This window comes from Saccoglossus kowalevskii, chromosome 4, assembly GCF_978046115.1.
Source record: "Saccoglossus kowalevskii chromosome 4, keSacKowa6.1, whole genome shotgun sequence".
Lineage (NCBI taxonomy): Eukaryota > Metazoa > Hemichordata > Enteropneusta > Harrimaniidae > Saccoglossus > Saccoglossus kowalevskii.
This window is the reverse complement of record NC_140644.1, coordinates 1,300,341-1,317,666: the sequence shown is the minus strand read 5'-3', so window position 1 is coordinate 1,317,666 and position 17,326 is coordinate 1,300,341. Positions and strand designations below refer to the sequence as shown.

Genomic DNA, 17,326 nt, shown 5'->3' with positions numbered 1-17,326 from the left:
TGGAACTAATTACAAGATACCGTCGCTATTCTGACATCCGTAGTTATTAATGTAGTGAACGATTAATCAAAAGATATGACGTATTCAGTACTTAGTGTGATTGGCTTTATGATTGAAGGTTACGCCCTAGAGTCTTTTACTGTTTTGTAATTGGTTAGAGTTTTGAAAATGAATAAAGAGAGTTTGAGTTAGTCTTGGGAAGCACAGCACGATAGACGCAGTAGAGAGAGTGCAGTCTGAGAGTCGAGGCAGTCCTGGGGAGCCTTGGGGCGAGCCTTGACGCAGTCCAGTCTTGGGCAAGTCTTGGTTCAGCCTTGTGAGAGTCTTGGGGATATTTCCCCAGGGCGCTGTGTCTTGTAGAGTGCTCGATTGACCGACTAAGACGAGAGCTGAAACGTATTTCGTTGTGTGTGCCTTATTTGACTGTATAGTATAAGTGACATTCCCGATCCCGTACCTCAAGGGGACGAGATAGAGAGACGAGACGAGTTTCCCCCCTGGCAAGTGTGGAGAACCCGAGAGTAAAGAGATTTTCCCCCTGATACGTGGTGTGAGAACCCTGGGCATTGCGTCTTACGCACATTGACATCCTGTGAAGAAAAGTGAATGGCGAAGGTGTGTCTTTCTTGCGAACCGAACTAACTGGCTCGATGGCAGAGACGAAACCGCGCTCGACGACTAACACCGTTAACAGCATGGCACCGATGAACGACGCTGAAGAGATGAAGACCTCTGAACCCCTTATGAAGGATGAGTACCGGATAGGACTGTATAATTAAGAATTGTGCGACATTAAAGACAAGAAGAAGATGAAAGAACGACCCCGGACTAACGCGACGAAAGAAGAAGACGCTATATAGACTTTGAATTAGAACTTTAGCTATCTGTGTATTGCTTAGAGAACTGCTCGCTGGACACTGTAACTGACACTGTGTAACTCAAGACGTTGAACTCTCTTTTCCAGAACCCTAACCCTATTGCTTAGTAATGTAATGTATTGTTTGCTTTTTCTATCTTTTTTCTTACCGTTTTTTGTGATGTCGAATTGTATGTATGTAAGCGCCCAGATCTTTGTTTTGAACTGATATTTAGTGACGTGCGAGGTCCTTTATAACGATTTAAGCGCGCCTCAGTGGACAAGTATTTGCAACACAGTGTTTTGAGTTTTGTGATGTTTTTATGGTGTTTTTATGAGTTTATGAGTACGGATTATGATGGGGAAAGTAATGCCCCAATGAGTTTTTCAGAGTTTTGAGATTTGTCAATGTACAGAGATATCGACGTTTTAAGAGTTGTTGTTGTTTTCGGAATACTTCTGATGCTTTTTGTTGATAGCACCTTTGTAACGTTTTTTGATGTCTTTTTGAGATGAGAGTTTGGTGCGCTTATATATGTATTGTTTGATATCGCAAGCTTTTGTTCATGATTGACAGGATTATATGTAATTCAGTAGTTTCTATCGTTTTAGTCTTTTCCCCGTCTTTTTTGCCAGAGGAATAATGTATTATGAAAGCGAATTTGTCTTTGCATTCTGTTTCCACGCCATATGACTTGTGCTTAGATTAACGACTTGTGAGTTCAGTTGAAGTTTATAAGCGTAGATGACAGGAGTTTGATTAATAGCTTTTTATTCATTGTTTATTAGTTACCGCTTTGCAATGCTTTAACCGAGAGACGCATCCCTGGTAATCACGTGATCATGCTGTCGACTGCAGCGATTGGCTGATCGCTTGGTTACACCGCCACGCCTTAGTTTTTTGACCTTTTGATATAGAGTTTGTAACCTTAGTAACGGAGAAAGTGAAGCGACGGGTTACCTCAGCGAACCTGTTTGAGAAAAGTGAGTCGATTGGTAGCCTTTCCCTTGTTTTTGATTTATAACCGTTGATATTTGTGACTTTATAACCATTGTATTTAGACCTTATAATTATTGTACTTAATTAGTGTGTTTTACTCTTTTTGATTTATACCTTTTATTATTAGTATTGTATTTAACCCTATGACGATGAGTGGCTGACGGTATCTTTGATTTGTGAACGTGCAATGCCGAGAGGCATATCTCAGTTTGGGTGAAGGGATGTGTCATGAGTTTGTTTTCGCGTATCTGTTAACCGACTTAATTAGTTGATTATTAGCTGAATTGCTGTGTTATGTCTGTCATCGTTCAGGCCTATTTGAAGTTTTGGACGGAACTTGGCTCAGTGATTTGGAACTAATTACAAGATACTGTCGCTATTCTGACATCCGTAGTTATTAATGTAGTGAACGATTAATCAAAAGATATGACGTATTCAGTATTTAGTGTGATTGACTTTATGATTGAAGGTTACGCCCTAGAATCATTTACTGTTTTGTAATTGGTTAGAGTTTTGAAAATGAATAAAGAGAGTTTGAGTTGGTCTTGGGAAGCACAGCACGATAGACGCAGTAAAGAGAGTGCAGTCTGAGAGTAGAGGCAGTCCTGGAGAGCCTTGGGGCGAGCCTTGACGCAGTCCAGTCTTGGGCGAGTCTTGGTTCAGCCTTGTGAGAGTCTTGGGGATATTTCCCCAGGGCGCTGTGTCTTATAGAGTGCTCGATTGACCGACTAAGACGAGAGCTGAAACGTATTTCGTTGTGTGTGCCTTATTTGACTGTAAAGTATAAGTGACATTCCCGATCCCATACCTCAAGGGGACGAGATAGAGAGACGAGACGAGTTTCCCCCCTGGCAAGTGTGGAGAACCCGAGAGTAGAGAGATTTACCCCCTGATATCAACTTACAAAATGTTGCAGGTACTGTCTCCTATATATTCTCATATATATTCATGTAACGTGGGCACTTTTTTGAGCATATGAATGACATTTTTGTGACTGAATTTTATTTATTTGAATTATGTACAGAAAAGTCAACACATTAGCTGTTTAACATTGAGATTAACCAGTTGTTATTTAAAGGTTTATTGGGAAATATAAATGAATTTTAAGTTCCACTGTCAGCTATGTCGGTGCAGCATGTTAACAAAATATAGCATATTATATAATATAATAGTATAACAAAACAAAAACATACCGTCCATGGAAAGCTGATATAAAACTATCAAGTTATGTGAAGCGTCAATAGATTTTCAAATATTTCCAAATTTTTGTAAAAAATTAAATACTTTGCGAAATGAAATTAAATTCATGCAATAAGTGAATTTGTTTCTCATGAGTACTTTCACCAGTCAACATGACATTTCTTTATAGCACATCTTGCTAAATCTTCTGGGGAAAAATAAACAACTTTGATCAGGCACGTGCTTGGCCATCATCTTGGATTTATATTTTTTGTATTGTATGTGTGGCTCAATGTTCTTATGAAAATAATGTGGAACAGTCACATGATTTGATAGTATCCTCACCACCTAATCATCAGAACAGAAATTAACCAAGTCAAGCTTTCGAACGGGGTCATAAAAAACATCAAATACGGATCCTCAATATGAGTGTACCTCGCCTCCGCTTATATCCTAAATGATCACGTGAACATTTCAACATTGATTTATTTGAATAATAAAATTTTCACATACGTGAATAATTTGTTTTTAACTGAATTAAGAACAATAGTGGATGTAGAAAAATACCATTCTTGAATTGTTTTCCCTATAAGTCCACTGACATGTAATCCGATTTACGTCGTACATCAATATGATTCGTCATCATGTATTTTAGTCCTGGAATAGCAAATTTGAAAAGTACGATGAAATGTTCTGTTGCATACGACTTATTTACCACTTCCGTGTCACTGAGAATGTTCTAGAACCGTACTGTGTCTGGGTGGAATATTCTAGATTTTTTTTTAGAAAATGGTTGAATAGGTAATAGAACACTGTAGGAGGCAATAGAAGGTAATGGAACACTCTAGAAATTGGTAGTAAGTTCCAGACTCATTATGTATGCTGATGTAATGGTCTATTTATAGACAGTGGGGGTATATATAGGGGAGTTGTTCAGCACTGAGTTCAGACCGGAGATCTCGTTGAATTGTATTGGAGTTTAAGTATCTAGTTATTGGAGTAGTGGAGTTTTACCGCATTATTGTACTTAATGTTTGCAGAGTATAATAATACCAGTACCAGTTGAAATCTCATCTGTTGGCTCCGTGTTCGTATGTTATCATCGCCGCCAGGGAAGTCTTTCTGTTACTGTTGCCATTTTGGTATTTGAACCATCACACCTGTACTATACCAATTACGGTAATATTACGTTGCGTGTGACATCTGGGGGCTCGTCCGGGAACAGTGAAGACATATAGAAGACAACATGACCAGCGAGATAAAAGATATGTCGAATCAAGAGTTGATGGAGTGGGCGGATGAACTGGGAATGACTGGAGAAGACAAAGGGAAATTTATTTTGGGGCAACTGAGTTCTCAGCGAGCTGAGAGACAAGCGGCGAGGGAAGAGAGAAAGGCAAAAATGGAAATAGAATTAGAGGTGAGGAAAATGGAGATTGAGGAAAGACAGGAATAGTTACGGCTGGAAGCGGAAGCAGAACAGTGAGAAAAGGAAAGGGAAGCAGAGGTGAGGAAAATGGAGATTGGGGAAAGAAAGGAAAAATTACGGCTAGAAGCGATAGCAGGTGAAAGAGATAAATTGCGAATGGAAGCAGAACAGCGAGAAAAGGAAAGGGAAGCAGAGGTAAAGAAAATGGAGATTGAGGAAAGAAAGGTAAAGTTACAACTGGAAGCAGAAGAAAAGGAAAGAGAATTTGGGTTGAGGAGATTAGAGCTGCAAGCAGCAATGCCGGGATTCCAACAGGCTGATTTTGGCGGTCAACGAAATGTGGTCAGTGATGCACAGTCACCAAAGTTGCCTGCATTTGTTGATGGTAAGGACGAACTTGATAGTTATTTATTGCGGTTTGAGAGGTTTGCAACGAATGCGAGTTGGCATAGAGATGGATGGGCCACAAAATTGAGTGCGCTGTTGACTGGTAGAGCACTGGAAGTATATTCCAGGATGTCCGACACTGATCCAGTTGACTATGATCGTGTGAAGGTGGCGCTGTTGACAAGATACGATTTCACAGAGGATGGGTACAGGAAGCGATTCCGTGAAATTAAACCTGAAAGTTCCGAGAGTCCTGACCAGTTAATTGTGCGGCTTAAGAATTATTTTGTTAAATGGGTTGAGTTGTCAGGCACTGCAGCAACACATGATGGTGTTACCGACTTGATGGTGAAGGAGCAGTTTATTGGTGCCTGTACAAATGATCTTGCAGTTTATCTTAAAGAAAGAGCACCCAAAGATTTAGATGAGTTGGCAGTAATAGCAAAGCAGTACCTAGTGGCACATGGTCGACAGTTATCCACAAAGGACCAGGTGAGGCGTAACGATAATAAGACTGCCATTAGAAATACTGATGTGGGACAGGGTAGTAGTATCCGGTGTTATGTATGTCAGGGTGTTGGTCATCGTGCAGCATAATGTCCATCCCGCATTACTGATGTCAACCATGACAAAGGTGAACAGTGCCTTCAGTGTGGTGCCATAGGACATGTGGCTAAGTTCTGCCGTAGTGGACAACACAGGTGTCAAGAAAGAAAGAGTGTCAAACCCAGCACTACTACTGGTGCAGCTGGAGTGGTTAAAGAGGAGTCTGATATCAGTGCTAGCTGTGTTGTTCAAATTAGCAGTGATGTGCCTAGAATGATTGAGAAGGACCATTTGTTGTTAACATCGGGGGAGCAGTTAAATGTTGTGAATGGTGCATGCATGGAACGGAGTGGTGTTGTGGAGGACAGAACTTTGCCTGTGGGTCAAGGGAAGGTTGGTGACACAGTTGTGACCATGTTGAGAGACACTGGGTGTAATGGCATTATAGTCAAGAAGAGCTTGGTACCAGATGGCCATTATACAAAAAAGATGGGTCATATATTGATGGTTGATCGTACTGTAAGAAGGGTTCCAGTCGCCATGGTGGAAATTGATACGCCATATTTGAGAGGCACGGTTGAAGCATTATGTGTGCAGGACCCAATCTATGAGTTAATTGTTGGGAATGTGCCCGGAGCAAGACCACCAGATGACCCGAATCCAGTATGGAATGTGAGTGGAGCAGTAACAACCAGAGCGCAAGCGAAGAAGTCTGGTAAAGTGAAGCCGCTCAAAGTGTGTGATGTAAAGACTGGAGCACATGTAACAAAAGACAAATTAATCGAGATGCAGCAAGCAGACACATCGTTGAAGAAGTATTATAATAAGAGAGAACCAGAAGTGAGAGGGCACCATACAACCGAGTTCCAGGTATATGGTGGCTTGCTGTATCGTGTGTTTCAGGATCGTTCAGTTCCAGGAAGCAAGACGGTACGTCAAGTGGTTGTGCCGAAACTGTTGAGGACTCGTGTTATGGAGACAGTGGGGGTATATATAGGGGAGTTGTTCAGCACTGAGTTCAGACCGTAGATCTAGTTGAATTGTATTGGAGTTTAAGTATCTAGTTATTGGAGTAGTGGAGTTTTACCGCGTTATTTTACTTGATGTTTGCAGAGTATAATAATACCAGTACCAGTTGAAACCTCATCTGTTGGCTCCGTGTTCGTATGTTATCATCGCCGCCAGGGAAGTCTTTCTGTTACTGTTGCCATTTTGGTATTTGAACCATCACACCTGTACTATACACATCATTACTGACTCACATTAACATATGATGGTGTGACAAATTTATATACAACACTTTGTTGGCATGAACATGTACTGTAATGAACGGGTTAGATATTCCATCGTCCAGAGATTGTTAATATCGAGTAATAAATGCAACTCTGCGAAGTGACTTTCTATGGCAAATTGATGAACCTTGTGATAGCATAATATGAAGGTATTTAGTGCTTTGCATAGAAATGCAGTTACCTGTAACTTCGCTTCATGCATTTGACCATCATTTGATTGCATGCCTTCTATAGCACATGGCAAAGTTTGTTTTTATTTTTCACTATATTGGAGACTCATGTTTGTCATTTTATCGAGGCGTCCGTTTGTGCCATGATTTATATATGACACATCGCAAAGAATCGTGCATTGCATGGACAAAATGTCGACAATTAAATGATATATGTAAAATGGATGGACTGCGTGTGATATATTTGGACCGCGTTCACGTACATTTGCTGACCTGAACATTTCGAATGGCTATTATAATTTCTCGTCGTTTAGCGCTATCTATGAGATATGTGTGTGCTTATTTCGTACAAATACTTACTGAATAATGTAAAATATATTTTAAGGCAATTGTAATGCGATAATCAGAATGTTACGATGAAATACAAAGTTTCATGCATGTAAAAGCAGCTAGAAAGTCACATCACTTTCCTTCACTTTAATACATATTTATCTGTATCTGTGATATATTGATTAAGTCATAGTGGCCAATAAGTTTCTGCATAACAAACATGTATACATATTGATTGACTGTGCTCCGTTTGAGATCAGACTCACTAAAGCTACTTGTCGTGAATGACTATATGGTGGTTCATATATACAATCAGTCCACTACTTGAAAATCAATCCGCTACTTGAACAAAATGTGTCTGCTACTTGAATATCGGACCACTACTTTTAAACATTTATTCAAAGAGAAAGCAGGATTCAGTCTCACATTATTCAAGATGGCGCCATACAATCGTAGTATTTTGTAATATTACACACATTTCGAAGCAAAAATATTCTACTCTATTTGAAACAAACATGTCTACGCAAAGTAGACGCTCTTTTTAATGAATATGATTTACAATTAGTTTGTGACTTCCAAAGAGTATGTTAGTTTGATGTGGGTATTCATCCAGACCAATAACATGTAACCTCTGAGCAAAGACTGACCCCATCCTAGCGAGGTGATATATTTTCTGTAGTAATTTAGGTTTCCTAAAACACCAAATCCTCGGCGAACGTGACTGGAGACTGCAATTTTGTTAAGAATTCGTACAGATCTACAAATGCCAACAAAACAAACCGAGGAACTAGTGTAGTGTAATGAGGTAAACACAATATAAGAAGTTTTGTATGACATGCTATGTTCAGTGTATTTGACAGTGTTCATGATTATGTGGCACACAATGTTTTAATGGAACGATCATCGTCACATTCTGTTTAATTGTGTACATAGCACATTACAAATAGGTAAACATTTGTCTAGTTGCTAAAATAACGAGTGAGATAATATCAAACATCTGTAAACATAATCAAAGATTAGTAAGTACGTCTTTCTTGGTAACACATGTAAAAGCATATAACCACTGTTTGGATATCTATGTATTGTAAGCATGTTATCTATATTTTGCTTTTATTGTGTTTGTTTTCTGTTTTTTAATAGACTGTTTATTTGGTTGATGGACCTTTAACAATATGTCTATGTAAATATGCCTTATTTGTAAATATGTCTGGTCGTACACCCATGGTATGTATGAAGGGAGCATATGTACAGTGGGTTTCGTGATGAGTGGTACTAATGTAAACTTATACATTTACTGTATTTCTTGCGCGATGATTTGTATTTGTATATTAACTAGATTAACCAGTCAAATGCTCAGATTGAATTAATTTTCGATTAACTATTATTATTATTATCTTTTATTTCAGGACAAGCCCATATAAAAAGTAAGAAAAAAATATCGATCATAGAGTTCTTGATTTATAGAGAACATTTAAAATAACGGTTATTCCTGTTATTTATCGGTGTGGCAGTGAAAAATGTCACATAGTCTAAAAATAGACCCGTTATTTCGACTTATTATATTCGTTGTCAGCGACTGGTGCGATTATAGTGCAGAAATCGCTAGCGTAAGTAACGCGTAATCAATTTGCAAAGTCAAATAAGTCATTTGCCGCGAATTGAAATAAAAACGTATGCTAATTTACAATCCTGGTGTTTATGAATCACGTCATTTGAGTCGATTTGGGGATTGTATGTGATACATTACTGTTGACTGAGTGAACATAATACAAACAAACATACAACGCGGAATACATCGTGCTGCATTTGGAATTGGTTAGTTTTCTCCTATACAGTTATTAAATGCTACTAGATGTGACAGTATGTGTTGTCAACGGAAATTAGTTAAACAACGCTCGGTCCCCTTGGTGGTATACAAATTTGGAGCTTTCCTTTCATTTATAAATTTGTCTTTTTGTTGTTCGTCATTGCGATTCCTGGGTATATTCGTTTTGAGGCGTTCCAATGCGTGCTACATTTAATAAAGGAAGATAAATATGTGATTTCCATTCTGCCTACCTTTCTACCCCCCCTCTCTACCATGTATTGGACAATAATACTTCTGACATTAAATGTGTTGCATGATATGTTATGCACAGGGTTATATTGTGTATGTTAATTGCTTGCTGATTGCTATTTGTTGGGTTCTCGTTAAAAGGTATATGACTGACAATCTCGTTATGTTGGTGTGTTAGCTGAGTGGAAATTTGTCACGCAATCAATTAGAGTCGTGATATGGACCTTATAATTGTGCTTAGTAATTATGTACTTAGATTGTCCCATTCATTATAATGACAAATGTCAATTATGTAATTCTGCTTTTCTAAAATTAACATTGGATCTCACCACCACCCTTCCAATATTATTTGGGTCTGCTCCCTATGAAAATGCCATGGGAATCCAAACTTATCGTAAAGTGTTTACAAAATCAATGCCACCTGTGTGACAACTCTATATTGAAGTCATAATCAGCCAAACATGTTTCCTCCAGTATGACAATCAATATGTGTACGTCATACGCATATGTGACTGGTGACACCGTTAAACAGGGCGCCTTGTACGGTTAACTGAAACCACATACATGTACGGTGATACCAAACATGACACATTCTATCTAGTATACTGCAATCTTTTCCAGTTTGGAAATTTACTGAGTTCGCAAGTTGAACGAATTTTTCTTCACACAGACTGTGAAGCAAATAGTACTTGATGAAACCAACCATGGAGTTTACTACCCACACGCCGTTCAAGACCGCTGACAGTGTCGGGTAGGCGGCCGAATACAAAATTGCCTGAGAACTGATTAAAATCGGAGGTTTCCATTTAGACTATAATGCATTAGTTTTAGCTCCACTGGTAATAACAACCTACTTGGTTAAATTATGTCATAGAGTGCTGCACCCACAGTGGTATATTGTACGGTGTAGTGTTTATTCCGCAATCACAACTCGCTCTATGCCTCCCATTTTCAGAGATTGGAGCATTTTTCCCAAGGGGCAGTTGATACATAGCTGGGTAGGGAGGTGCCTCTGAGTGCTCAAAAGTGTGACCATTTTTATATCTGGATAGTGGCAAAATCTATAGCCATATTTATACCAAAGTACCATTTCTGTCATCACTGTTTATTCCAAATAAAACAGTTACCGTATTTGCTCTATTAGAAGAGCATCTCCAATAGAAGAACATGCAAGCCAACAGTTGCATTGTATATTGATTTGTTACAATATGTATTTTGACCTTTTGACCATAGAAACACCTCTGTCACTTACATAATACCGATTCGGAAAAAAATTATTACCGATAATTATACCTATCTTGACCAGAAATAAGACAGATACTTAAACCTAAAATCAAAAAAACGAGACCCATTTCAGGGGCACGTCCCCATGTATTTGCCCCCCCCCCCTAGGCATTTATCTCTTAGTCGTTAGAACAATATATAAAATGAAATAAATACCTTCGCGTGATCCTGTATCGGGTGTTCCAACTATGTGAAATGTCGAAGTCGTTAACAAGAGTGCCAATACGAATTGTATGATCTGCCATTGGTGCACTGTGTATTTACATATGCTAATTGGCAGACGACCCTTTATAAACGCTCCAAAAAATCCGTTAAAATTTAAAATACGTGCATAGACCAATCAAATGATCAATAGTTATCTGGTGTGTGGATATCACTAATATCCAATGGGTTGTATCACATGGAACAGACATGATACATCGGATAAATATATTTATACAAGCTACTTAGATAATCCGCAAAACGTGATTCATGTGAAATTTTGTAGTAGTAACACACACATGTATAAACATTGATGTATGTAAACCAATAAATCCTGTTTCACTCAGGGTTATGGTTAACTCTAAGCTCAAGACATTTAAATGTGACACTGACAATTACGCAATTAGCTAACGTGCGGAATATTCGGAAAAAAAATTAGACATCGAAGCCGATGAACATTTGTTTGCATTAAATACAAACTTTGTATTTACGGTGACAAAACTGTCTTCATGAACAAACCCCATGTTTGAATGCTAGGGTATGTGCAGGATTGTTTAACCAATACCACCAAGCTGTGTCATAATTGCTTTCAATGATAAAAATATTATATTCTGACAAAAATGACATCATAATATTGCCTCAAATGCTGGAAAGACTATTATTAGTTGTCATTTATTCAGGCTGTAGATATTTACCATATCACAGTGGCATAATACAAAATACGTACACATATTTCATGGCGCTAAAATGATGACGAATTAAGACAACCATTCGAAAAGTTCAGTCATTAGGGGTACAGTACATACGTGGACATACGAACTTGCCACCAAATATATCACACGTAGTCCATCCATTTCGCACTATTGTTTAATTTGGCAGGTTACAGCGTGTCGTAATTTTGCGGTATTTTACGGAGTATTTTCATCCTACCATATTAGGAAATGCGAATTCCAAATACGGAATGATTATGCGCGTAAGCGTTCTCTAATAATAATAATAATAAAATGGCTGCTACCAGGGTTTGACCGGACTTCACACAAATAAGTTCGCTGATTCTGTTCTAAAAATATGTATAATAATACGATTATTATGAGGATACCGCAAAGTACTCAGACAGTACGCCGTCGCGTCGACCTCCACTACGCGTCGGTTGATACCCTGGCTGTACATTCTTTGTGCATACTTTTCGGTATCCTCGTCATAACCACATATTATTCGTATAATGTCCCATTATCTACCAGTATTCAATTAGCGTGTTGAGCACAGTGCGTTTTAAAGTACTAGTAGTTCAATAATAATAATAATAATTTTCATGTAAATTTGATTTAGCTGATTTTACGTAACAGCGAAAATAGTAAAATTGACAACCCGGTGAATAATTAATGCATCTTCAGTTAATTATGACAGTTACCAACAAAATTACACATACTACATAATTACGTGTAATACAAAAATATATTCTGGCAGTAACTTCGTCACAACTCGTATAAGGTGTCATTGGTTTTCGTTTAAGCTATTTAAAAAAAAAAAACAAGTATTTCACCTGGGCATAGCAAAATAAAACCGCGCATGCTTGCGTCAGCTACTATATCGACAACGAATCGACCCACTAGGATAATGAAACACTCGTTTTGACAACGAATGGTTTAACTGAACCAGAATGCCACACATATATATTCCTTATGGATTGGTTAGTATGATCCACTGGACACCAAACTTCCATGTCAAAATAAAAAGATAAATCCGACTGACCTTCCATGATCACAGTACCATATATGAGAAATAAAGAACCAAATGATAACATAATCGAGCATACAAAACTGTGTTTAGGTCGGCGGAGGGGAAGACCGCCGCGAAGTGAAGCTGAGCGTCGGTTGAGTCATGCATGTAGTACATGTCTATTTGATTTGACATTTAGCATGCCAATTATTTGGTGTTATTTGAGGGGGGCAAGGGTTATTTTCGTCCAACGTAATTGCAGTATTTTTTTGTAATCACAGGCTAGACGTACAACGTAATCAAATACTTTTTTCGTACACTGTAAAAATGTGTCATTTTTTTCGGTACGGACGAGAATTTTCTAGGTTGTCTTTTTTAATTTTCCGTAAAATGTAAAATAACCTTTATTTTCTCTGTAAATTGTAAACATTCAATTTCACTGTAAACTGTAAAAACATCTCTTTTTCCTTGTAAATTGTGAAAAGCCCTTTTTATTTCCCGTAAAATTGTAATATCTTTGATAAAATGTTACGTCTGGAATGTGGATGATGTTTATTATTACAAATAGATTATACTTGCCGATGAGGAAATAATTATGTTTTTCGGAGCAGTACATATTATCATTTATTTCCTTCCTTGAGTGCAGTAAATTTTAGATAAACGCCTAGACATATGTAGTCATAACTTGCATGACATTGCTCCAGGCTTCATTATACACAATCAAGGAGCTGGAGCTCCATGGCAACGTGAAACAGTGGTGTTGTGTGTGTCCCGGTTCCGTATTTTCAGAGAATTGAACACTTCTTAATAAACAAATTGCTACTTTTAGAACAATGCCACAGGAACATTTGTTTACTGAAATACTTCTGAATAATACGTACATTCTGTTAACAGGATATATTTTGCGATAGCATAGCATCTCTGCCATAAAAACCAATAGTGAAAATGTTTTAATACTTAATATAAAGTCATGATTTCTCGACCTGAAGTACAATTTATGTGGAAACAAATACATATCTCAATATCAATGTCTGGTTTTGTCAAATGAATCAATATTATATACACTCGTCGTTTACAAGTAGAAACGCAAAAGCACATAATAGATTGACTTTTATTGTTTGTGTGTATTCAATCCATTTTGATACATATACCATATAACACTGTGATTGGTCTTACAAATGCGTTGTTCAACAAATCGAATGTGGTTGACGAAGGCCGCTAGGTTCTAGGATGTTTATAATTCCTACAAATGTAAAATAGATATGTATTACATTTTTTTTTCTTTTTTTCAAACAAATTAAAAGCAGGAGGGTCCACGCACGGGAATTGAGTCCTAAGCGAAGATAACAACACACGCTAAAAACGCAAAGATTCATGGGTAGACGCTTGTTTGTAAACAATGACACGCTATGGCCATCGGACGCATGCGCAGGTGACGACTACCTCGCTTTAAGCTTTTTTCTTCTTAAACAGTGCGTTTCTAAGTATAGGTGTATACACTCTCTGTGGATATATTCTACGCTGACAGTCAGCGTCCTTGGTTGCTTCTGGTCGTAAATGAATTTGATTCATTTTAACTCCGGGCGGTTCATAGACATTTAAAGACTTACCACCATTGACCAAACCGTCTTCTTGTAAACAACGTTGTCTGACGACTAGATTTTTATCTATTAAATTCTCTATCTCAATTCTCATTTTCTTTTCACCGAAGTTTCGTACTTTCCCCCAAAATGTCTTATTAAAGTGTTGGAATAGCGCTACGTCCCCTTTATTCCACTGACGAATCTTATTTTTCAATGTGTCTGAGAGTTTGTGAACGGATTGAGTCTCTCGACGATTCAACTCAAAATATGTAATATCATCTGTTGTCCAACACAGAAGATCTTTCAACAGAATAAGAGATTCCTCAAAGTGTTCCATAATCATTACAAGATCAAACTTGTCTTCCAAATGTTCAATAGTCATCTCAATTGCCCTGTCATCATCGAACGACATGTACGTAGCCCCTAGATTCAGCAACATGTGGTTCCTTGGTGTTTTCTTGTAACATTCGGATGGTGAATTAAAAAACTCATCAAGTGAGTTTGCGCTGTAACTGCGGATCCCACACGTTTTTCCGATTTCAAAATAAGTAAACGTACTTTCATAATGGGAAAGTGGTTCGCGTAATATGGTTATGTATACTGTGTTCTTCGGCATCATGTCTGTAATGACGTCATTATTGAAAACCGCCTCATGGCAGAATATATTATAGCCGCTTGGTGGCGGGCTTATGGCAAATTTCTTTTGAAATGCATATGGATAACCCAAAATCCATCCTTGGTGTGGCAAAACAAATGTCAGATTATTTCTGTCTCCATACCGACAGAAAATATTCTGTAATGTTGTTCCGCCTGCTTTTCTCGTCTTCAAGAATACTATGTTATTTCTTGGAATGCACGTAGGTTCGATAGTATGTGTTTCCTTTTTAATGCTCTCAATCTTAGTCTTGTTGTCGTCGATTAGTGGTCGTAAGGATTTTGCGTTTGTCCCAAATATGATAGAAAACAAGTGTCTGTAGAAGAAAAAACACAAACATATTTTGTGATGAGAATCTGAACATTTAATATGTAACTCACCAGCCCGCCATATGATTTGTTATTATGACAAATTATGCCAATTCACGAACGTTAATTTTCAAATGGAAAATCACAAGTGGATAGTTTCTTTTTTTTTATTTAACAAATTAAATTTAACAAAATGTATTGTACACAATCATATTATTATAATATTTTTTCTCTCCTTTTAAAATAATATATAATACTAACATGCGGGCATGGAATAGCTATTAATATGACCACCAGAGACGAACACGCGATGCTGTCGAGGTGAAACCGATATTAAAAATAATGCAGCAACAATGCTAGCGAGATCCATATTTGTAGTTCTCTTGAGCGCATAAAGAAGTAGCAACTAATAATAATGTTAATGATAATCAATTACATTTTCAACTTTAGATACAGTGTCATTTATTGCAAGTCGTATTTCAAACTGTCTGATCTCAATAATCGATAGCTCCATGTGCACGTGCTAGGTTTTCATGACCTCATTGTACATAACATGAACGTGTGTAGCGGAACTGTTGCTGTGTGCGGCATTTACTTTCGTTTGGAGTCATGTCATGCTGTAATATGATACCTGTCCGTTGTATCTGGCACGCCATATATGTCATTGAACGAACTGGGTAGTGGAATACAAACTGTCTAGTTTGCCGTACTAGACGTTACTACCACAGTCCTACCTTGTTATGTACAAGTATGTATGTGTTTTACTAATATATATGTCTACGTGTTGGGTTTATATTTGGATCAAAACCCTCGGGGTCACTAGTAGAAGCCTACCAATGCGTATGCGATGCGTTTAAGGGGTCTGTAAGGGGTCCCTTTTAGGCATTTGCAAGGATCAAAACTAACTGCGAAGTACTACATACGTATTGAAAAAAATAGGAATTGGCATTAAAGTGAATAGGAAGTTTGACACATCGGCGTTTCTCACGCTTTGGTAATTTAGTGACAATACATGTCGTTACATTATATTAATAACATGTATGTAAGTATTGAAATGCGTTAGTGTCGTTGTTCACGTACACTCTTAACACTCTTAAATACTATAAATAATATGTGGGCTATTAACGCCGATTTATTATTCCCGATTAAGCACTCGGTTTGCCAGACTGTGATGATTGATATCGTATATCGTCAAAATATGCACGCAGCCGTTTGTGATTTATTCTGTTACTGTTCCAGAATGAAATTTTAAACCTTATTATAACCACGCTGGTAAGGCCGATTGTCAAGTACACAGTGCACCATGCGCTAAAAAGAACAACGAACTGTATCCATACTACGATGAGGATATATTGCTGTTCAAAATAATTAACATTATTGGTATGCAATTCCCCATGAACACATGTACGCTCGTCCACTCACAATCTCTGGTGATATTTACATACACATCACTATAGTTGAGCGTGTATGTGTGTTTATGTATATCGAGGACATATATGGAATAACGGCTTGAATTTCAACACGTGAAAATATACTGGTATGCCGGATTGCATATATGTAGTACGAAATAAATGAAGAGAACTCCATCTGCCCTGCTTACGAACATTACATAGAGGGTATGCTGTTTAGCGTAGAGTGTTAACATATTCTAATGTGTCATGAGCTGTGCTACGGAATCTTTAAAACATGACTTGTTATGTTTGTCACTAATCATAATATAAAGGTTATTTTTTACATGGCTTGTACAATTAAGACTCTTACCTGTTGGTGTAATCGCTGTCACTTCCAATAAACATACACAGATATAAGGAAAGTGAAAATACGCACAGCATACACAAAAGTGTTCGCCCAGACGGTGTCTTCATTTTAGGAATCATATTTATTAAAATGCAAAGCAGCGAGTGCCCGTATCATCAATGATTGATAGTGTGTCAATGTCCTTCCATTTTGTATTGTTATGTAAATTGTTTCGTGTATTCCGTTTAATATTTGTTTATTCAATGCTTACTTTGGTTCATCGTAGTTATAATATTTGCGGTGTCTGTGTTTCTCACTATTGATGACTCGCGTTGGCATGGTAATGTGTAAATGTAAAATACAGGAAAAAAGATATTTTCACATTTTTTTTCAATGATTCATCGAGTATAGTGAAAATAAATTCTAAGTGAAAAACGTAGATTTGTTAACAGGGGTAGTATTGTAAATAAAACGACCACAAACAGATAGCTGACTACACTTGACAATACAAACTACAAGAATAAAGTACACAACACAACATATGTAAATCTATAAGAGTAAACTATATAGACTCGTGGTATACATAGCATAATG

At 37.6% G+C, this 17,326-nt stretch overlaps 1 protein-coding gene across 1 annotated transcript; it reads right to left on the bottom strand.

The window, feature by feature from the left end:
• Window positions 1–13,349: 13,349 nt before the first annotated feature.
• Window positions 13,350–16,860, bottom strand: LOC100371928 (galactosylceramide sulfotransferase-like). The gene is made up of 2 exons (XM_002737780.2): window positions 16,757–16,860; window positions 13,350–15,003 (listed from the first exon to the last, which is right to left on the bottom strand). The coding sequence occupies exons 1-2, from the start codon at window positions 16,858–16,860 to the stop codon at window positions 13,899–13,901; spliced, it is 1,209 nt and encodes a 402-aa protein (XP_002737826.2). The 3' UTR covers window positions 13,350–13,898.
• Between the last annotated feature and the right edge of the window lie 466 nt (window positions 16,861–17,326).

Bases quoted from the DNA above. Each gene is read 5' to 3' on its own strand.
- LOC100371928 (XM_002737780.2), bottom strand. From the start codon at position 16,860: ATGAAGACACCGTCTGGGCGAACACTTTTGTGTATGCTGTGCGTATTT. The intron at 15,004-16,756 runs GTAAGAGTCTTA...TTTCTTCTACAG, and splicing joins GACAGCGATTACACCAACAG to ACACTTGTTTTCTATCATAT.